Source organism: Bufo gargarizans, chromosome 5 (assembly GCF_014858855.1).
Source record: "Bufo gargarizans isolate SCDJY-AF-19 chromosome 5, ASM1485885v1, whole genome shotgun sequence".
Lineage (NCBI taxonomy): Eukaryota > Metazoa > Chordata > Amphibia > Anura > Bufonidae > Bufo > Bufo gargarizans.
In genome coordinates this window covers 481,613,219-481,636,113 of record NC_058084.1, presented here as the reverse complement: position 1 = coordinate 481,636,113, position 22,895 = coordinate 481,613,219, and the positions used below count along the sequence as shown (strand labels likewise).

The 22,895-nt window shown below is 47.4% G+C and overlaps 3 protein-coding genes across 3 annotated transcripts in view; 2 read left to right on the top strand and 1 right to left on the bottom strand.

Moving 5' to 3' along the window:
- LOC122938190 (zinc finger protein 850-like) overlaps positions 1–3,366 on the bottom strand; it is a 76,251-nt gene extending 72,885 nt beyond the window's left edge. The window contains exon 1 of the mRNA XM_044293554.1: positions 3,254–3,366. Coding sequence (XP_044149489.1) covers positions 3,254–3,264 — 11 coding nt within the window. The 5' untranslated portion in view covers positions 3,265–3,366. The remainder of the gene's footprint in view (positions 1–3,253) is intronic.
- LOC122939172 (gastrula zinc finger protein XlCGF26.1-like) overlaps positions 1–22,895 on the top strand; it is a 1,061,774-nt gene that overhangs the window by 499,836 nt on the left and 539,043 nt on the right. The window lies entirely within an intron of this gene.
- LOC122939178 (gastrula zinc finger protein XlCGF17.1-like) lies at positions 7,058–21,603 on the top strand. The gene is made up of 3 exons (XM_044295200.1): positions 7,058–7,175; positions 7,255–7,319; positions 20,588–21,603. Exons 2-3 carry the CDS (start codon positions 7,286–7,288, stop codon positions 21,568–21,570), a joined length of 1,017 nt encoding a protein of 338 aa, XP_044151135.1. The 5' UTR covers positions 7,058–7,175; positions 7,255–7,285; the 3' UTR covers positions 21,571–21,603.

The window sequence follows — 22,895 nt, the reverse complement described above, 5'->3', positions numbered from 1 at the left end:
TCATTGTTCTTCTCATGTATCAGATTACTAGACGTCTTCTTCACCGTGGAGTAATCCTGTTCATTGAAGACATAATAATAAATGTCACCATGTACATTCCAGAGTCCATCACTTCTACAGCCATGTCCACCTGTAATTACCATAGATAATGGTGTAATGTGACATCATCAGAACCTCTCACCTCTCCAGTCACATCCCCTGTAATTACCATAGATAATGGTGTAATGTGACATCATCAGAACCTCTCACCTCTCCAGTCACATCCCCTGTAATTACCATAGATAATGGTGTAATGTGACATCATCAGAACCTCTCACCTCTCCAGTCACATCCCTGTAATTACCATAGATAATGATGTAATGTGACATCATCAGAACCTCTCACCTCTCCAGTCACATCCCCTGTAATTACCATAGATAATGGTGTAATGTGACATCATCAGAACTTCTCACCTCTCCAGTCACATCCCCTGTAATTACCATAGATAATGGTGTAATGTGACATCATCAGAACCTCTCACCTCTCCAGTCACATCCCCTTTAATTACCATAGATAACGGTGTAATGTGACATCATCAGAACCTCTCACCTCTCCAGTCACATCCCCTGTAATTACCATAGATAATGGTGTAATGTGACATCATCAGAACCTCTCACCTCTCCAGTCACATCCCCTTTAATTACCATAGATAACGGTGTAATGTGACATCATCAGAACCTCTCACCTCTCCAGTCACATCCCTGTAATTACCATAGATAACGGTGTAATGTGACATCATCAGAACCTCTCACCTCTCCGGTCACATCCCCTGTAATTACCATAGATAATGGTGTAATGTGACATCATCAGAACCTCTCACCTCTCCGGTCACATCACCTGTAATTACCATAGATAACGGTGTAATGTGACATCATCAGAACCTCTCACCTCTCCGGTCACATCCCTGTAATTACCATAGATAATGGTGTAATGCGACATCATCAGAACCTCTCACCTCTCCAGTCACATCCCCTGTAATTACCATAGATAACGGTGTAATGTGACATCATCAGAACCTCTCACCTCTCCAGTCACATCCCCTGTAATTACCATAGATAACGGTGTAATGTGACATCATCAGAACCTCTCACCTCTCCAGTCACATCCCCTGTAATTACCATAGATAATGGTGTAATGTGACATCATCAGAACCTCTCTCCTCTCCAGTCACATCCCCTGTAATTACCATAGATAACGGTGTAATGTGACATCATCAGAACCTCTCACCTCTCCAGTAAGCAGGAGGAGGATCTCCAGGGTAAGGTCTAATATCCTCTCCGCCATCTTGTCCCCGTCTTCGTCCATTATCTGGTATTGATGATGTCATCGGACAATCCTATATCACAGGAACCTGAATGGAAGAAGAGGAGTCAATGTAGAATCCGCATGAAATCCCATAGAAATGCTTATAATGACCGGAGATGATGAGGGACATTTGGGAGAAATCAGAGGAGATGAGGTCTTCTCTCTATTGTCTGGACTGAGGACTGGAAGAGCTCGTCAGGGCAGTTCCTCCATGTTTGAGGTGACAGCAGTGTAAAGCATGGTGCACCCTGACACTGGCCGCAGTGGTGATACCAGTAATGTAAACCATCATGGCCACAGTGGTCATGTGACACTTATACTGGTATCACTGCTGGGATACATCCTCATAACATGGACGTCTATGGGAGATGACGACCACTGCTGGAGACACTGGTGGACGCCTCCCAGGTCCCTCTCCGGCAGAGACTTCAGTGTCCCCGACGTCAGGAGAGCAGCGCATGCGCAGGATGTCAGTACGGCCTGTGACTGACAGAATACACTGCACTACTGAAGCGTCGACTGCCACAATACACTGCACTACTGAAGCATCAACTGCCCCAATACACTGCACTACTGAAGCGTCAACTGCCCCAATACACTGCACTACTGAAGCGTCAACTGCCCCAATACACTGGACTACTGAAGCGTCAACTGCCCCAATACACTGCACCACTGAAGCGTCAACTGCCACAATACACTGCACCACTGAAGCGTCAACTGCCACAATACACTGCACCACTGAGGCGTCAACTGCCAGAATACACTGCACCACTGAAGCGTCAACTGCCAGAATACACTGCACCACTGAAGCGTCAACTGCCAGAATACACTGCACCACTGAAGCGTCAACTGCCAGAATACACTGCACCACTGAAGCGTCAACTGCCAGAATACACTGCACTACTGAAGCATCAACTGCCAAAATACACTGCACTACTGAAGCATCAACTGCCAAAATACACTGCACTACTGAAGCATCAACTGCCAAAATACACTGCACTACTGAAGCATCAACTGCCAAAATACACTGCACTACTGAAGCATCAACTGCCAAAATACACTGCACTACTGAAGCGTCAAATGCCACAATACACAGCACTACTGAAGCACCAGCTGTGACAGACATCATACACTGCACTACTGAAGCACCAGCTGTGACAGATATCATACACTGCACTACTGAAGCACCAGCTGCGACAGACATCATACACTGCACTACTGAAGCACCAGCTGCGACAGACATCATACACTGCACTACTGAAGCACCAGCTGCGACAGACATCACACACTGCACTACTGAAGCACCAGCTGTGACAGACATCATACACTGCACTACTGAAGCACCAGCTGTGACAGACATCACACACTGCACTACTGAAGCACCAGCTGCGACAGACATCACACACTGCACTACTGAAGCACCAGCTGCGACAGACATCACACACTGCACTACTGAAGCACCAGCTGCGACAGACATCACACACTGCACTACTGAAGCACCAGCTGTGACAGACATCACACACTGCACTACTGAAGCACCAGCTGTGACAGGCATCATACACTGCACTACTGAAGCACCAGCTGTGACAGGCATCATACACTGCACTACTGAAGCACCAGCTGTGACAGACATCATACACTGCACTACTGAAGCACCAGCTGTGACAGACATCACACACTGCACTACTGAAGCACCAGCTGTGACAGACATCACACACTGCACTACTGAAGCATCCGCTGTGACAGACATCACACACTGCACTACTGAAGCACCAGCTGTGACAGACATCACACACTGCACTACTGAAGCATCCGCTGTGACAGACATCACACACTGCACTACTGAAGCACCAGCTGTGACAGACATCATACACTGCACTACTGCCTGCGGCCCCCGGCTCCCCGGTACCTGCTCCTCATGCCGGGGCTCTCCCTCCCGCTGTCCGGACATCAGAGCCTCTTTACAGGACGTTTCCAGCAGAACTTCCTCTTTCCCTCAGGTTCCTGGAGGTTTCCTCTCCCAGCATGCTTTGCGGTGTGACGTCACAGGGCTGGCCCCGCCCGGCACACTGGTCAGTCAGCACTAGCCCCGCCCCTACAACTCCGGCGGCCATGTTAGTACACCCAGAAGCCATGTCTGGGTGTACTAACATGGCCGCCGGAGGTGTAGGGGGCGGGGCTAGTGCTGATTGACCAGTGTTCCGGGCGGGGCCAGCCCTGTGACGTCACACCGCAAAGCATGCTGGGAGAGGAAAACTCCAGGAACCTGAGGGAAAGAGGAAGTTCTGCTGGAAACGTCCTGTAAAGAGGCTCTGATGTCCGGACAGCGGGAGGGAGAGCCCCGGCATGAGGAGCAGGTACCGGGGAGCCGGGGGCCGCAGGCAGTAGTGCAGTGTGTGATGTCTGTCTCAGCTGGTGCTTCAGTAGTGCAGTGTATGATGTCTGTCACAGCTGGTGCTTCAGTAGTGCAGTGTATGATGTCTGTCGCAGTTGACGCTTCAGTGGTGCAGTGTATTGTGGCAGTTGACGCTTCAGTCGTGCAGTGTATTGGGGCAGTTGACGCTTCAGTGGTGCAGTGTATTGTGGCAGTTGACGCTTCAGTAGTGCAGTGTATTGTGGCAGTTGACGCTTCAGTGGTGCAGTGTATTGTGGCAGTTGACGCTTAAGTAGTGCAGTGTTTTGGGGTAGTTGACGCTTCAGTAGTGCAGTGTATTGTGGCAGTTGACGCTTCAGTAGTGCAGTGTATTGGGGCAGTTGACGCTTCAGTAGTGCAGTGTATTGTGGCAGTTGACGCTTCAGTGGTGCAGTGTATTGTGGCAGTTGACGCTTCAGTGGTGCAGTGTATTGGGGCAGTTGACGCTTCAGTAGTGCAGTGTATTGGGGCAGTTGACGCTTCAGTGGTGCAGTGTTTTGGGGTAGTTGACGCTTCAGTGGTGCAGTGTATTGTGGCAGTTGACGCTTCAGTGGTGCAGTGTATTGTGGCAGTTGACGCTTCAGTAGTGCAGTGTATTGTGGCAGTTGACGCTTCAGTGGTGCAGTGTATTGTGGCAGTTGACGCTTCAGTGGTGCAGTGTATTGTGGCAGTTGACGCTTCAGTGGTGCAGTGTATTGTGGCAGTTGACGCTTCAGTGGTGCAGTGTATTGTGGCAGTTGACGCTTCAGTAGTGCAGTGTATTGTGGCAGTTGACGCTTCAGTGGTGCAGTGTATTGTGGCAGTTGACGCTTCAGTGGTGCAGTGTATTGTGGCAGTTGACGCTTCAGTGGTGCAGTGTATTGTGGCAGTTGACGCTTCAGTGGTGCAGTGTATTGTGGCAGTTGACGCTTCAGTGGTGCAGTGTATTGTGGCAGTTGACGCTTCAGTGGTGCAGTGTATTGTGGCAGTTGACGCTTCAGTAGTGCAGTGTATTGTGGCAGTTGACGCTTCAGTAGTGCAGTGTATTGGGGCCGTTGACGCTTCAGTAGTGCAGTGTATTGTGGCAGTTGACGCTTCAGTAGTGCAGTGTATTGTGGCAGTTGATTCTTCAGTGGTGCAGTGTATTGGGGCAGTTGACGCTTCAGTAGTGCAGTGTATTGGGGCAGTTGACGCTTCAGTAGTGCAGTGTATTGTGGCAGTTGACGCTTCAGTAGTGCAGTGTATTGGGGCAGTTGACGCTTCAGTAGTGCAGTGTATTGTGGCAGTTGACGCTTCAGTAGTGCAGTGTATTGTGGCAGTCGATGCTTCAGTAGTGCAGTGTATTGTGGCAGTTGACGCTTCAGTGGTGCAGTGTATTGGGGCAGTTGACGCTTCAGTAGTGCAGTGTATTCTGTCAGTCACAGGCCGCACTGACATCCTGCGCATGCGCTGCTCTCCTGACGTCGGGGACACTGAAGTCTCTGCCGGAGAGGGACCTGGGAGGCGTCCACCAGTGTCTCCAGCAGTGGTCGTCATCTCCCATAGACGTCCATGTTATGAGGATGTATCCCAGCAGTGATACCAGTATAAGTGTCACATGACCACTGTGGCCATGATGGTTTACATTACTGGTATCACCACTGCGGCCAGTGTCAGGGTGCACCATGCTTTACACTGCTGTCACCTCAAACATGGAGGAACTGCCCTGACGAGATCTTCCAGTCCTCAGTCCAGACAATAGAGAGAAGACCTCATCTCCTCTGATTTCTCCCAAATGTCCCTCATCATCTCCGGTCATTATAAGCATTTCTATGGGATTTCATGCGGATTCTACATTGACTCCTCTTCTTCCATTCAGGTTCCTGTGATATAGGATTGTCCGATGACATCATCAGTACCAGATAATGGATGGAGACGGGGACAAGATGGCGGAGAGGATATTAGATCTTACCCTGGAGATACTCCTCCTGCTTACTGGAGAGGTGAGAGGTTCTGATGATGTCACATTACACCATTATCTATGGTAATTACAGGGGATGTGACTGGAGAGGTGAGAGGTTCTGATGATGTCACATTACACCGTTATCTATGGTAATTACAGGGGATGTGACTGGAGAGGTGAGAGGTTCTGATGATGTCACATTACACCATTATCTATGGTAATTACAGGGGATGTGACCGGAGAGGTGAGAGGTTCTGATGATGTCACATTACACCATTATCTATGGTAATTACAGGGGATGTGACTGGAGAGGAGAGAGTTTCTGATGATGTCACATTACACCATTATCTATGGTAATTACAGGGGATGTGACTGGAGAGGTGAGAGGTTCTGATGATGTCACATTACATCGTTATCTATGGTAATTACAGGGGATGTGACCGGAGAGGTGAGAGGTTCTGATGATGTCACATTACATCGTTATCTATGGTAATTACAGGGGATGTGACCGGAGAGGTGAGAGGTTCTGATGATGTCACATTACACCATTATCTATGGTAATTACAGGGGATGTGACCGGAGAGGTGAGAGGTTCTGATGATGTCACATTACATCGTTATCTATGGTAATTACAGGGGATGTGACTGGAGAGGTGAGAGGTTCTGATGATGTCACATTACACCGTTATCTATGGTAATTACAGGGGATGTGACTGGAGAGGTGAGAGGTTCTGATGATGTCACATTACACCATTATCTATGGTAATTACAGGGGATGTGACTGGAGAGGTGAGAGGTTCTGATGATGTCACATTACATCGTTATCTATGGTAATTACAGGGGATGTGACTGGAGAGGTGAGAGGTTCTGATGATGTCACATTACACCGTTATCTATGGTAATTACAGGGGATGTGACTGGAGAGGTGAGAGGTTCTGATGATGTCACATTACACCGTTATCTATGGTAATTACAGGGGATGTGACTGGAGAGGTGAGAGGTTCTGATGATGTCACATTACACCGTTATCTATGGTAATTACAGGGGATGTGACTGGAGAGGTGAGAGGTTCTGATGATGTCACATTACACCATTATCCATGGTAATTGCAGGTGGACATGGCTGTAGAAGTGATGGACTCTGGAATGTACATGGTGACATTTATTATTATGTCTTCAATGAACAGGATTACTCCACGGTGAAGAAGACGTCTAGTAATCTGATACATGAGAAGAACAATGAGAAGATCCTGGAAGTCGTCCACAAGATGATGGAGCTGCTGACTGGAGAGGTGACACCGCCGGGAATGCTGGGACATTATACAGTCACAGCACTGGAGGGGTCTGTGTGATGACGGTGTCATTGTGTTGTCAGGTTCCTATAAGGTGTCAGGATGTCGCTGTCTATTTCTCCATGGAGGAGTGGGAGTATTTAGAAGGACACAAGGGTCTACACAAGGAGGTCAAGATGGAGGAGGACCAGCCCCTCACATCTCCAGGTAACAGACAGGACTAAATACAAATGTCCTGGAATTCTCTGTCTGTAAAGTCTGAGTCCAGTCTCTGTGTCTCCTGCAGAGAGATCCAGTCAGACGACAACACCAGAGAGATGTCCGCGTCCTCTCCTTCCACAGGATGGTCAGGTAATAGAGATGTCTTCTCCTCTGTAGCAGGACGCCTTATTTTATCCAGTAGTATTCTAGGTTTATACTGGTGTAATGAGCTGGAGATGGCGGGATTACAGCCGACCACAGACGCTCCATGTTCTCTGCTTCTTCCTACAAGTCTCTGGCTATGGAGACCACTGGTGGGAATAAGGAACTAATAGGTTTCTGTCCCTGAGAGGAACGAGTCCGGACGCGTCTGGTAGAAGCCGATCTCCTCCACGGAAGCCACCTGCAGCATGTCCGGCCGTGCTGAGGATGCATGTGTGCAAGGTTATTGGCTGTGAGCCGCCATCTAATATCTAGGTCCAGCCTCTGGGAGACCTGCAGCCATTAGGCTCAGACGACGACTGTTGTCGGGTCATTTGTGGTTGTCATGATAATAAAGGGGTTATTACATAACAAGTGTCACAGTGCAGTGAATGGGGCATTTCTGAGGAAGGTTTATTACTATGTACATGCAGTAATATTATTGGTTGTATTTTTATGTACAGTACATTTCCCTTCTGGTAGCGCCCCCTGCTGCTTCTTCTGTGACTAGGTTTCTGGTCCACCTTCTCCTGCATTCAGGGATGGACACATGCTCAGTATCTTCTCTGCTCCCTCCTCCTGTCGGTGCCGGTGCAGTCATCTCGTGGAGAAGCAGTGCAGACTCCTTTCATTCATCCCTACTTGTATATTCATGGAGGTATATAGCTGTATCTCTACACAGGGGGGAGGGGGGGCTTAGGAAGAGCTGGCTGCAGCGCACTCCTGGGAGATGCAGGTGCTTGATGGTCACATGGGATGAGCTGCTGCCCACTCACAGAGAATGAAGAGACCAGAGCTGCAGAGGAGGGAGTAAAGAAGCTAAAAAGGATGAATATTATACTGGAGAGCAGCGGTTTTTGCATTTCTGTACTTCAAGTGTTGTATGCACTACTCCAGATAACTTCTACCAGGACGTTCTTCATGACAGCACCATATGTAGGTCGTACTTCTGATCTTCTATAGGGACTAGAACACAGAGAAGTCAATAGGCCGCTCCAGCCTCCAGTGCTCTTCCTGTCTCTACAGGGGACAGGTGCAGAGAGGATTCCTGAGTGGAATTTTCCTGTTCTATCAAATTGTAGGATCTTTGTTAGGGTTGTATGGGGGTTTCCTCTCCTCCCAGCCCATGTCTAGACTGGCAAGTACCTTCCATGGTAGGGGTCCCCTAGCCCTTCCCAGACCTTTTCTAGACCTTCTCAAATGAGCTATATGGGGTGGTCATGTCCTGCTGAAGGGTTTGATGTCGGGTATGTTGCTTCCCTATTTGAGCTCTCAGAAGGTCCTGGCAGGCAGTGTGGAGCGTCTGAAGGCTTGAGTCCCCAGGTTCACGACTCACATCCGTACAACAGACTCTCTTGGAGGATCGAGTCCCTGGAGGAATAGAAGAGGAGCTTTATGAGAACATAAATGGTAAGAATCAACCAGTGCCCAAATACACACGTGAGTCGGCTTTTATGCCATTGCACTGAACAGACTCTGCAGCATCAACAGAGCGGTAAGAGCCTCAGTGAGGCCGCCCTGAATCGTTTATCCACACTGGGCTGTGACTAGACCTATTCGCTGGTAATCATCATTTATAGCTGCTATATTGCTGTACACTCGATATTGAGACTTCCTCCACACTGATATTGCTGTGTTTCCATTCTTGAGACGTTTTATACTGGATTTCGATTTTTGGAGGAGTGAAATGGGCCTTTGATGTATTTATTCCCCATCTAGAGACATTTATTCCATTACACTTTTTACAAGATGAGACGCGGCCTCTAGCCCGGACGCAAGATGAGACGCGGCCTCTAGCCCGGACGCAAGATGAGACGCGGCCTCTAGCCCGGACGCAAGATGAGACGCGGCCTCTAGCCCGGACGCAAGATGAGACGCGGCCTCTAGCCCGGACGCAAGATGAGACGCGGCCTCTAGCCCGGACGCAAGATGAGACGCGGCCTCTAGCCCGGACGCAAGATGAGACGCGGCCTCTAGCCCGGACGCAAGATGAGACGCGGCCTCTAGCCCGCACACAAGATGAGATGGGGCCTCTAGCCCGGACGCAAGATGAGACGCGGCCTCTAGCCCGGACGCAAGATGAGACGCGGCCTCTAGCCCGGACGCAAGATGAGACGCGGCCTCTAGCATGTTTGCTATGGTATCCTAGGGTACATTTGCCCACAGATGTTACAGATGCTCCTGTAGATCCTGCACACTCATAGGTTGCTGAAGCTCGGATTTCAGATGTTCCCATAAATACTTTATAGGCAATAAAACAGGAGGAGACCTTCCTGGAGAAGCCTCGCTGTGCGCAGGAGAGCATTTCCAGCTGAAAAGTGCTGAGAAGAACACGTGGCGGCAGGATGTCCTGCACATATCCCTGAGCTGTTAGTGCCCCTCGGACCACTACTAGGGGTCACCGACTGTCGTATGCGATGGCTCCCACGATCATCACACCAGCAGTTAGGGCAGTATGTCTCTCCATAGCAAAGGATTGAAGCGCTCACCAGGAGACCTCCATACTGGAGCCCAAAGAGGACCTAGAATTGTCACTAAAGACAATACGGTTCCAGTCTGTAGTCCAGGTTTTCCAATCAGGACATCCCTGCAAACGAAGATTACGGTACCTGCACTAACATAACCACTGCGCCCAACATTTCCTAAAAGCTAAGTCAGAACAGCCTAGATCAGTGGTGGCAAACCTATGGCGCGGGTGCCAGATGCGGCACTCAGAGCCCTCTCTGTGGGCACTGTCTGCCCAGTGACTTTTCAATAACCTGGTAGTAGAGATCCTGGCCTTCCTCAGAGAAAGAGATCTCATCATAGTTTGGACAATTTTCTTTTAATGGCAGAATCCACTCCAATTCTCCAGACTACCTATAAATTGTGGATTTTGCAGAATTGTTGAATCGTGAACATCAAGAAATCAGATTTCTCTCCAGACACCAGGAAGATTTTTTGACCAACACTCATTTCTGCCAATTCTCAAACTTGAGATGATACAGGGGAAAAATATCAGTCTTCTGGAGAAAGAGCCACTGCTTATTAAAGCAAGCTATGGACATCTTGGGGTTAATGACCTTCTGCATCTCCACAGTTCTTTGGAGCCAGTTTCACATCTGTTCTCTCCGGGAATTGATTCTTACGGCCTCAACCAAACAATTCTTCTTCCCAGAGTGAGAAGACGGGCTTTACTTTCGTGGACTTTCCCAGAAAACCTGTAATGAGGGATTCTTTGGAATGTAAGTCCTTATGGATACCAGCAAAAAGAGGTGCTCAGGAATAGAATATGGGCCTAGCATGCTCATTTCCTCCTTGTCCTTTTATCCCGGCCGTCCTGAAGAATATATGGTCAAAAGCAACCAGTGTCATTCAAATTACTTAATTCTGTCCAAAGCACAGCTGGTTCCCGATCCTGAAGTATTAATTTCTGGAAGACCCAGAACCTCTTCATCTAAGATAAAATATTGTTCTTCTCCAGGGCCCTCTTCTGTATCGAAAGGTCCAGATGCAGAAATCCTGAAAGCTTGAATCCTGAGAGGGAAATCCTGAAAATTCAGGGACTGTCAGAGTAATATCTACCTTACAGCAGAGTCCCATTTCACATTAGCGGCAGCCTTCTCCGGGCAAACATGCTGAGAGGCGGCCGGAATAAAACTACAAGATGTAGTTTTATGTTCACTCGCTGGAACAGCCTGCCGGAGAAGGCGGCCACTAATGTGAAAGTAGCCTTAATTAAATAAAATCTTTGGATTTTCTTCAGAAGGGATATGATAATGGCATTAGATCCAGTAGCCTAAAGGTACAGATCTCAGCCCTGGGTTGTTTTCTGGGGGGGTTTACTCCCCCCCTTTTTTTTTTTGTAAAAAAAACCAATGGCTCCTTCCGGGTAATCCTGAACCTGAAGAAATTAAACAGATTTCTCAGTTACAAGAAGTTTTGCATGGAGACCATAAGATCAGCCATAGATCTCCTATCAAGAAATTGCTGGATGGCGACGCTGGACTTAGAGGACGCATACTACCATGTGCCAATTCATGTGTCCTCCCAAAAATATTTGAGGACAGCAGTCTGGGTTCAGGGAGAATGTCTACACCTGCAATACAGAGCCCTACCCTTTGGGGTTTCACAAGACCCCAGAATCTTCAGAAAGGTGATTGCGGAGGTGGCCTCTTTCATAAGATTGTCAGGGGTTCCGTTGCTGCCATATTTAGACGACTTTCTGTTTATTTCCCAGACCAAAGAAGGATTGATTCAAAACATCGGGGTTTTCTGCGCCCTGTTAAAGAGCCTGGGCTGGAAAATAAATTGGAAAAAGTCTTGCCTGACACCATCTCAGACTTGTGTATTTTTAGGCATCCTTTTAGACTCCCGAGTAGAGTAGACCTTCCTCCCGTCCGCCAAGATAATCTCCATCAGGGAGCATATTTGGGATCTTTTCAGGTCCTACCTCTGCTCATTCAGAAAGGCAATGGCAGTACTGGGCCACCTGACAACTTTTCCGGCGGTCCTATATGCGCAGGCCCACACAAGGAAGCTACAGTCATGCATCCTGCACCAATGGGACGGCTGCAAACAGTCGTTAGACCGACCTTTCCATATATCCGCAGAGGCGAGAGTGTCTCTCTTTTTTGGTGGACTGTGGCAGAGAATCTCTCAGCAGGGGTACCATGGTCTTTTCGGGATCCGATAATAAGAACGACGGATGCCAGCCGGTGGGGATGGGGGTCTCACTCGAAGAACAAAGGTTGGTAAGGGAGGTGGGATTTGAATACCAGAAGAGCCACCTCGAACTTCAAAGAGCTAAAAGCAATTTGACAACAGTGGCATACATCAACCATCAAGGCGGAACAAGAGTACCTTCTCTGGCAACACTCTGTCACCAGATTTTTCAGCTAGCAGAACAGAAACATCTATCCCTGTCAGCAGTCCACATAAAGGGGAAGGAGAACATAGTTTTTTCTGAGTCGCACCCAGCTAAAACAGGGAGACTGGTGCCTAAACCCAGAAGTTTTCTCCCAGTTAATGCAAAAATTCGGCCTCCCCGCGGTCGACCTATTTGCCTCCAGGAAGAACAGGAAAGTGGAAAGATTCTTCTCCCTAAATCGTTTGGACGATCCAACAGCTTTAGACGGATTGGCACAGAACTGGTCTCAGGAGGAGGGTTACGCCTTCCCTCCTTTTTCCCTAATTCCGCAGGTCCTGAAGAAAGTCCAGAGGGAGAAAGCGACAATTACCCTAGTTGCCCCAGTATGACCGAAAAGGTCCTGGTACTCCTGCCTCCTAGACCTGGCGATAGGGCCCCCCCCCCCCCTATTGTATCAAGGCCCGATCCTGCATCCCAATCCAAAAATCTTGCACCTGGCAGTGTGAAGACTGAGAGGGGGATTTGGTTAGGTCGGGGTCTGTCCCAATCAGTAGTGACCACCATTCTGGGAAGTAGAAAAGCTACTACAGCTAGGAAATATAATAAGATCTGGGAGGTCTTCTCCTTTTTAGGGATCATTCCTGACCCCTTCTCTCCTCCAAATGTCTCTAGGGTCCTAGACTTTTTACAAGCTGGCCTGGATAAGGGGCTTAGGGCTTCCACCCTGAGAGCACATGTGGCAGCTTTAAGTTACTTTTTTGATATGCAGCTGGCCCTTCATCCTTGGGTTAAAAGGTTTCTGTCAGAAAGCCTCCAGGATCCGCCCTTCGATAAGACCTTTGTCCCCTCCTTGGGACCTAAACACGGTCTTGACGGCTCTGTCACAAAAACCTTTTGAGCCCGTCAGACATCCCCATAGATATGCTCTCCTTTAAGATGTCCTTTTTACTGGCCATTACTTCAGCTAGGAGGATTTCAGAGATTCAAGCCTTCTCGGCTTTTCCTCCTTATACCCAGATCTTAGACGACAAAGTTATTATTAGGCCTCTCCCGTCCTTCCAGCCAAAGGTGGTTACGGACTCCCACAGAAGTCAGGATGTTGTCCTTCCATCCTTTTGCTCAAATCCCTCTAATGATTTAGAAAGGGAGTATCATAAAACAAAATTAACTTTATAGGCGTTATAGTTACCTTAATAGGTTATATGTGGAGTAGCCTGCTATTTCTTTATAAGTTTCTGAGAGAATCTCTCTTGAGTTTAGAAGAGATATATAATGTACGTATTGGATCTCTCTCGCTTTCTTATGTGTATTCACCCCCGGAGTACTGTTTATTACTATCACTGGTGCTTGGTGGGGGTGTGAACCTTTTATCTTCTCAGGTTTCCTGTCCCGGATGGAAGGTCCCTGGTCGCATGGGGTGCCGTCATGGGTATCGAGAAAAACAATTGCCTGTAAGCAATGTTGTTTTTCCATCTTTTCAATGCATCCCCTCACAACGGTTATTCCACATCTTAAATGTCAAACGATCAAGTGCTGGGGCCCACTGCTCCTGGGAGGGCCACTGTGCCCCCTCACTCCTGCAGCTGTGTCCTGGTCTTTATTAAACTGCCTGTTCTGAATTCTAAGGCACCTTACCCCAGCAATGCGACAATTTTCGCCATGTGCACTGCTGTTGTGGGCGGCCGCAGGACTCAGAACAGGGTAGATTGAGTTTCCTACTGGGCTAAAGGACCTTCCTGATGTCATCCTCCCATGTGACCTGTGGGGGAGGTACAGAGAGCTGTGTTCCTGTAGGGACAGGGGCCTGGCTGGAATGTGGTGAGGCCTAGCTGTGTGTCTGTCTGTCCGTGTGTCTCTCCCTGTGTCCTTCTCTCCCTGTCTATCACCATGCCCACAGTGCTCCTATGCCTTGACGCAGCTGCATCAGGGCGTTCTGTGCGGGGGAATAAGAAGATGGAAGAGGAGGCAGCGCCAGCATGGAGTCTGTAGGAGAGACACAGGGAGGCACACTAAGAACGTAGGTAACACTACCACATTATCAGCACTAGTGTCATCTGTGGTGTTACATAGGACTGCAGGTGACATCTACTACATTATCTGTACTCAGAGAGCGATCACTGTGTAACGGGGCCCACTGAGACTTGATCGCCCAAAGGCCCACGTGAACCTGGAGCATTGAGATCCTGGAGATAAGATCCAAATCTGTTCATACAGTTCTCAGGAAGGGACAAGGAGAAGAAGGTCTCAAAGACCACCTTGGCGAGGTGGCTGAAGACTACAATCCAATGAGAGATTTGACCCAGACTCTCTTCTCCCCCCAACCACATGCTTATCTGGTATCGCTCCATGTGGTGATGTTATGGAGGATGTACTGAAAAGTAGAAATGAGTCCAGTAATTGTCTGCCATGACCCCAGCCTTACTCCTTCCCATGGTTTGTATTACATTGGTAATGAGTAAATACATATTTAGTTGCATCCATCCTGGTGTAGTATTTCAGAAAACACTGGAGGGAGATGGTGAGAGGAGCCTTGTAACCTCTCTGTGTTCCTGTCCCTGAAGAAGACTAGAAGGGCAATCTCCATGTGGTGCTGTCATGTCGGACTCCAGAGAAACCAGTCGCTGGTAGAATTCCTACTTCTTAATTTGTGGGATAATCCCTTTACAGAGGTTATCCAGTGTAATTATTTAACAGACCCCTTCATACTTACCTGATCCCTGCTGGTGGGTTCCAGCTCCATCGATACATGGGCACCTCTGCAGATCCCGGGTCTCTGAGAATCAACATCCAGTTGACAGGGCAGGGGAGCACCTGCCACCCATGCAGTACGTCACTCAGTCATGTGCCACATTGGTCACAGGTCACCGCTGCTGCCAGTTCTTTGCTGCAGCAGTTGCGCCCAAGCTCCCAACTATCTCCACCATACTCCCCCCGGCCCTCTGTCAACAGTGTGTTGATTTCCACAGACACAGCACCTGCAGAGTCGACAGTGGAGCAATGAAGCCAGAACACAGAGGCACGGACCAAGTAAGTATGAACTCCACCGGGGGTCCGCCTCTCTGAAGGGGTCTATTACACAAGTTTAAAGATGGATATCTCTTTTAATGATCTTTTGTAGGCATCTAAAACATTCCACTCAACTTGTCCGACTGTCCTGTAATTCACAATATTTGTTTTACACATTTTGAATCAGAATGAAGATCTGAACAATATTAATGCTACAGAGACAAATGTGAGGGGCGATGAGGAATACAAGGAGGAGATCCCTACAGAGACAGATGTGAGGGGCGATGAGGAATACAAGGAGGAGATCCCTACAGAGACAGATGTGAGGGGCGATGAGGGATACAAGGAGGAGATCCCTACAGAGACAGATGTGAGGGGCGATGAGGAATACAAGGAGGAGATTCCTACAGAGACAGATGTGAGGGGCGATGAGGAATACAAGGAGGAGATCCCTACAGAGACAGATGTGAGGGGCGATGAGGAATATAAGGAGGAGATCCCTACAGAGACAGATGTGAGGGGTGATGAGGAATACAAGGAGGAGATCCCTACAGAGACAGATGTGAGGGGCGATGAGGAATACAAGGAGGAGATCCCTACAGAGACAGATGTGAGGGGCGATGAGGAATACGAGGAGGAGATCCCTACAGAGACAGATGTGAGGGGCGATGAGGAATACGAGGAGGAGATTCCTACAGAGACAGATGTGAGGGGCGATGAGGAATACAAGGAGGACATTCCTACAGATAAGAGCCCAGGTGAGTAGTGACCACTAAATGAAACAGAGATGAGTTTGTAACTGTAATGACCCTGAACTGGACTTCCCCTATAGCAGGCGCCTTCCTCAGGTACTTACAGTGCCCCTCAGTACTCAGATACCCCCAGTACTTACATTAGGATTAAACTGTGTAACAGCCGAACTGTCCCAGAATAATACAAAGCGCATATCCCAACACAAACAGGTAAGAAGAAAGCCAGTAGATAGGAACTCATCAGTAGATGACTGGACCAAGATGGGTATGGTAATCAGACAATGGAACAGACGGATGATGGGGGTTATATGGTGAACGGTTGATTGAACAGACAATAAGTGGCCCTGACTGGAGCTTTCCCTGAAACCTTCCCTAGATCTGTCCTTACATGCTGACCCTAATACCAGACATCACTGTCCCTTAAGATGTTCCTATGAAAATTCCTAATCTGTAAAACTGACCCTTAAACAGACAACAGGAGGACACTAAGACCCAACCCAAAGTGAGCAGAGCTGAACTAGAATCAAGGCAGGACAGACTGAAACATGGAACATCCCCTCCCCCAACCACACACAGACTACAAGAATCAGAGGTAAAGACTGGACTGATCATAAGAACAAAACTACACCGATGAGGAAACCTAGGAGAGATACTAGAAAATAAAAGGATTACTGGACTGAAAAGCACAGAGCGTACACTATAACCAGCAGCCCCTGCAGAAACTAGGAATATTTACAGCGAGGCTAACCAGTCAGGAGCTCCTCTCCAAACAAGGTGAGCTACAGAAGAGAGGTCGGCTGAGCAAGAGATCAGCTACGGTATAATACATAGAAACTGCCCCAAACATACTAGTAGACAGGAGAAGAGGAAGCCATAGGAGTGTTCCCGCTGATCCTAGCCCATTACACCAAGGTGGTAACGACTCCCTCAGGTCTGCGCTGTGACTCTCCAGGACTTGCTCAGTAATATCATGGTGACAGGTCTCTTCCATGAATCTCCTGGACGTGTCCTGGTGTCCCTCTGTGCAGCATTTCACAGGACTCATGTCACATACACTCTGGACTGCACTGGATTCTGGTGTCCAAATTACGAATGTGCAAGGTGTCAACAGGTGTCGTCCATACAGGCCGCGGGTACCTTCTGGCTTCATCTGAAAAATTGGGCTGCCATACCTCTAATAGGGGGTAGGTTTCCTGGCTCTCCTGACACCTCTGTTGCACACAATGACTTATTGTTATAATGCTAGAGTCAGTTATTACATTTTTCAGTTGGCTTCTTCTTTCCTAAGGTTATTTCTGGTGTATAGTAGAGGTGTTGCGATACCAAAATTTTGATTCGGTTTCAATACCATAAAAAACGTATTGCGATACTCGATACCAGGTGAAAAAAATAAAACAAAAAAGCCACGTGCATTCCGCATTTAAAAAAAATGGCGAATTGCGCCGATTTTTTTAAATCTTTTAATAGTTTGGACTTTTCGGACGTGGCGATGTTTATTTATTTATTGTTTATATATTTTATTTGTAAAATTAGGAAAGGGGGCAGTGCTCCAGACTAAAATAAATACCTAGTAGCCATTGGCTCCTGAACTGAAAAATGTAGGAGCCAAATTAAATTTTTAGTCGCCAAATCGAAACCGAATCAAAATTTTGGTATCGTGACAACGCTACGCCAATCAGATCGGCGTAGGGTTGTTTTGATACCAAAATTTTGATTTGCTTTCGTCACCATAAAAAGTATTGCGATACTCAATACCATGCGGAAAAAAAAAACCACCAAAAAAAGCTGCATGCATTTCGCATTTTATGAAACGTTCGGCCCATGATAGAACCGTCCTATCCTATTTTTTTGGGGGTGACAAAGTGACTAAAAAATTGCGAATTGCATGGTTTTTATTTATTTATTTATTTCTGTTACGACGCTCACCACATAGGAGATATTTTTGAATAATCTGGCCTTTTCGGATGCAGCGCTATGTAATAATATTTTTATTTATTTATTGTTTATATATTTTATATGTAAAATTGGGAAAGGGGGGATTTAAACTTAATATTTTAGGGTACTTTCACACTAGCGTTTTTCTTTTCCGGCATTGAGTTCCGTCACAGGGGCTCTATACCGGAAAAGAACTGATCAGGCATATCCCCATGCATACTGAATGGAGAGCGATCCGTTCAGGATGCATCAGGACGTCTTCAATTCAGTCATTTTGACTGATCAGGCAAAAGAGAAAACCGTAGCATGCTACGGTTTTATCTCCTGCGAAAAAAAACGGAAGACTTGCCGGAATGCAGGATCCGGCATTTTTCCCCATAGGAATGTATTAGTGCCGGATCCGGCATTCAAATTACCGGAATGCCGGATCCGTCCGCGCAGACCGGTAAAAATGTGTAAAAAGATACAAGATGGATCCGTCTGTCCGCATGACAAGCGGAGAGACGGATCCGTTCTTTAAATGCATTTGTGAGACGGAGCCGCATCCGAATGCGTCTCACAAATGCTTTCAGTCACATCCAGATCACACTGCTGCAAATGTGAAAGTAACCTTAGGCCTCTTTCAGAAGGGCGTCACGTTTTGGCTCTGGATGCGTCGCGGGTGCGTTGCGGCAGTTTTGACTGCGATTGCGTTCCGTTCAGTTTTTATCGCGCGGGTGCATGCAATGTGTTTTGCATGCGTGTGATAAAAAACTGACTGTGGTACCCAGACCCGAACTTCTTCACTGAAGTTCAGGTTTGGGTTCGGTGTTGTATAGATGTAATTATTTCCCCTTATAACATGGTTATAAGGGAAAATAATAGCATTCTTAATACAGAATGCATAGTAAAATAGGGCTGGAGGGGTTAAAAAATTATAATAATAAGTTACCTCACCTTAATCCACTTGTTCGCGCAGCCCGGCTTCTCTTCTGTCTTCATCTGTGAGGGAAAGGACCCGTGGTGACGTCACTGCGCTCATCACATGGTCCATCACATGATTCATCACCATGGTAATTGACCATGTGATGAGCTCAGTGACATTACCACAGGTCCTGGAGAAAGAACAGGAGACCGGCAGCTACGCGATCAATTGGAGAAGGCGAGTTAATTATTATTATTTTTTTTAACCCTCATTGGCACTGCGCCACCAATGTTTATTATACTGGGGTGTTGGGGGGGGGGGGGGGGGCGCCACCAATGAAGATACCTGCAGCCGGCTACACAGAGCGGCGCCCAGGGATGTCCCAGCACTTACTATTATTCCTGGGCGCCGCTCCATTCGCCCGCTGTGTGCCTGTGCCCCATTACCGTCTCCTGCAGTCCTGCTTCATATGCTAATTACTATCGGAGCAATGGGGAGGAGACATCAGCTTCTCTAGTGGGCGTTCCTTCTCCCTGCGCTGCGATTGGACAGCGCTACAGCCAGGGAGAAGGAGCACCCACTAGAGAAGCTGATGTCTCCTGTCCATTGCTCCGATAGTAATTAGCATGTGGAGCAGGAGACGGTAATGGGGCACTGCGGGCGAATGGAGCGGCGCCCAGGAATAACAGTAAGTGCTAGGACATCCCTGGGCGCCGCTCTGTGTAGCCGGACCCATGAAAAGCACATCATTGGTGGTGCAGTGCGCCCGCCCCTCCTCCGCCCCTCTCTCCCCATTGGTGGCAGCAGCACAGGGGGGAAGTGAGAGACTGCTTCCTTCTCCCCTGTGCTGCTGAGGGAACATGAGCGCCGACAGCAGCACACTCATGTTAAGAGATACTAGACTGCGCAGAAGTATCGATACCGGGGCAAAAGTATCGATTGGGTATCGAAATTTCGATACCCGCAACAACCCTAGTGTATATTCCGTTCAGGTTCTCACTTGAGTTGATCAAAATAGATTAAACTTGATGAACCTGTGTCCTCCCTTAAGGCAATGTAATTTTGAGTTTCTCGCACCGGTTCCTTTGCCAAGGTTGATTTCTGAGATATAACACAAACTGGTCCCACATCACAGCATCGGTATTGGTTATGGACTTGGCCCCTTCTTATTCCTTCTGCTGTAACATTGCCATAAATTCTTGTATGTTGTTCATGGACGGGGGCAGCGTCTCCTCCTCCTCCTGACGCCGGGCAAAGAATATTTTTTGCAGTATTCTGTTAGATCACAGATGCCCAACTTGCGGTCCTTTAACTATTGCAAAACTACAACTCCCAGCATGCCTGAACAGCCTACAGCTATTAGGGCATACTGCGAGTTGTAGCCTTGCAACAGCTGGAGGGCCGCGGATTGAGCCTCCCTGTATTAGATGATTGATCTCCAGGATGTGAGAAACCTGTGCATATGATTGCCTGGCTCTTGCCTGTTGTGACAGCTCTGTTCTTCTTGCCTGACCCTTCTATGTACTTAGGGTCATTCTGCTTTTAGGTGTGGGGTCACATGACACAATTGGACAGCCCTCTTGTCAGTTATGAATTTTGATAGCTCACCCCTAATACCAGGCAGCGGCAAACTAGGTGAATAGATCAGCCTCAGAGAAATACCTGAAGGTAGCGCAAGTGTCCCTGTTCTCACAAATTTTGATAGCTGCCTTCAATTTGTAAAAGATTATATTAATTAAAAATAATTTAAAAAATGTTTTGTTCTTGGTAGATGACTGTACTGGGCGCTTGGAGAAACATCTCATATCTACATATTATAATTCAGATGATCCATGTGTCATATCAGATACAGATGAAGAGCGTGCCAGAGCGTGTTTTACTAACAAATCAAGTCTTGAAAACCATCACAGAATTCACACAGGAGAGAAGCCGTTTTCATGTTCAGAATGTGTGAAATGTTTCAGTTGGAAATCATCACTTGAGAGACATCAGAGAATTCACACAGGGGAGAAGAGATATTCAAGTCGGAAATCATCACTTGGGAGACATCAGAGAATTCACACAGGAGAGGAGAGATATTTATGTTCAGAATGTGGGAATTTTTTTTCTCAGAAATCATCACTTGATTGCCATCAGAGAATTCACACAGGGGAGAAACCATATTCATGTTCAGAATGTGGGAAATGTTTTACTCTGAAATCAAGTCTTAAGAACCATCAGAGAATTCACACAGGAGAGAAACCATATTCATGTTCAGAATGTGGCAAATGTTTTACTACGTTATCAATTCTTGAGGGCCATCGGAAAATTCACACAGGGGAGAAACCATATTCATGTTCAGTATGTGGGAAATGTTTTACTAAGAAATTATCTCTTGAGAGACATCAGAGAATTCACACAGGAGAGAAGCCATATTCATGTTCAGAATGTGGCAAATGTTTTACTTTGAAATCAAATCTTGTGGACCATCAGAGAATTCACACAGGAGAGAAGCCATATTCATGTTCTGAATGTGGCAAATGTTTTACTTTGAAATCAAATCTTGTGAGCCATCAGAGAATTCACAAAGGAGAGAAGCCATATTCATGTTCAGAATGTGGTAAATGTTTTACTTTGAAATCAACTCTTGTGAGCCATCAGAGAATTCACAAAGGAGAGAAGCCATATTCATGTTCAGAATGTGGTAAATGTTTTACTCGGAAATCATCTCTTGGTAAGCATCAGAGAATTCACACAGGGAACAAGCAATTTTAAATCCTTCCTGTAAAATATGCCATGAATTTCCATATTTTGGAATTACAATTAAAAACATTTTGAAAAAAAAAAACATGTTATTGCGTTTTCATTTTCTGAAAGCAATTATTATTTTTTGTGTGATTGTCTTAGGTAGGGTCTCATTTTTTGCAGGATTAGATGACTGGTACTATTATGGGGCACATATTACCTTTTGATTGTCTGGTTTTACACTTTTTGTGATGTAAGGTGATGATAAATGGCTTTTTTTTTTTTTTTTTTTTTATGGTGTTCACCACATGGGTTGGATCACATTAGGGCTGCAGCTAACGATTATTTGAATAATCGATTAGTTGCCGATTAATTTCTACGATTAATCGGGAAAAACGACCAAATTACAAAACAGGTTTATATGATCTTACTTGAAAAATTATGTTCAAAGGCCATATTAAAACAAATTGTGGACGACACTATTATGGGGGATCTGTGGATGACACTATTATGGGGGATCTGTGGATGACACTATTATGGGGGATCTGTGGACGACACTATTATGGGGGATCTGTGGACGACACTATTATGGGGGATCTGTGGACGACACTATTATGGGGGATCTGTGGACGACACTATTATGGGGGATCTGTGGACGACACTATTATGGGGGATCTGTGGACGACACTTATGGGGGATCTGTGGACGACACTTATGGGGGATCTGTGGACGACACTTATGGGGGATCTGTGGACGACACTTATGGGGGATCTGTGGACGACACTTATGGGGGATCTGTGGACGACACTTATGGGGGATCTGTGGACGGCGTAGTTATGGAGAGGGGGATCTGTGGACGGCGTAGTTATGGAGAGGGGGATCTGTGGACGGCGTAGTTATGGAGAGGGGGATCTGTGGGCGGCGCAGTTATGGAGAGGGGGATCTGTGGGCGGCGCAGTTATGGAGAGGGGGATCTGTGGGTGGCGCTGTTATGGAGAGGGGGATCTGTGGGTGGCGCAGTTATGGAGAGGGGGATCTGTGGGTGGCGCAGTTATGGAGAGGGGGATCTGTGGGTGGCGCAGTTATGGAGAGGGGGATCTGTGGGTGGCGCAGTTATGGAGAGGGGGATCTGTGGGTGGCGCAGTTATGGAGAGGGGGATCTGTGGGTGGCGCAGTTATGGAGAGGGGGATCTGTGGGTGGCGCTGTTATGGAGAGGGGGATCTGTGGGTGGCGCAGTTATGGAGAGGGGGATCTGTGGGTGGCGCTGTTATGGAGAGGGGGATCTGTGCACTGTTATGGAGAGGGGGATCTGTGCACTGTTATGGAGAGGGGGATCTGTGGGTGGCGCTGTTAT

Coding starts and splice junctions, on each gene's coding strand:
- LOC122939178 (XM_044295200.1), top strand. CDS start 7,286: ATGTCCGCGTCCTCTCCTTCCACAGGATGGTCAG. Junction 7,320..20,587: donor TCCTTCCACAGGATGGTCAG/GTAATAGAGATG, acceptor TGTTCTTGGTAG/ATGACTGTACTGGGCGCTTG.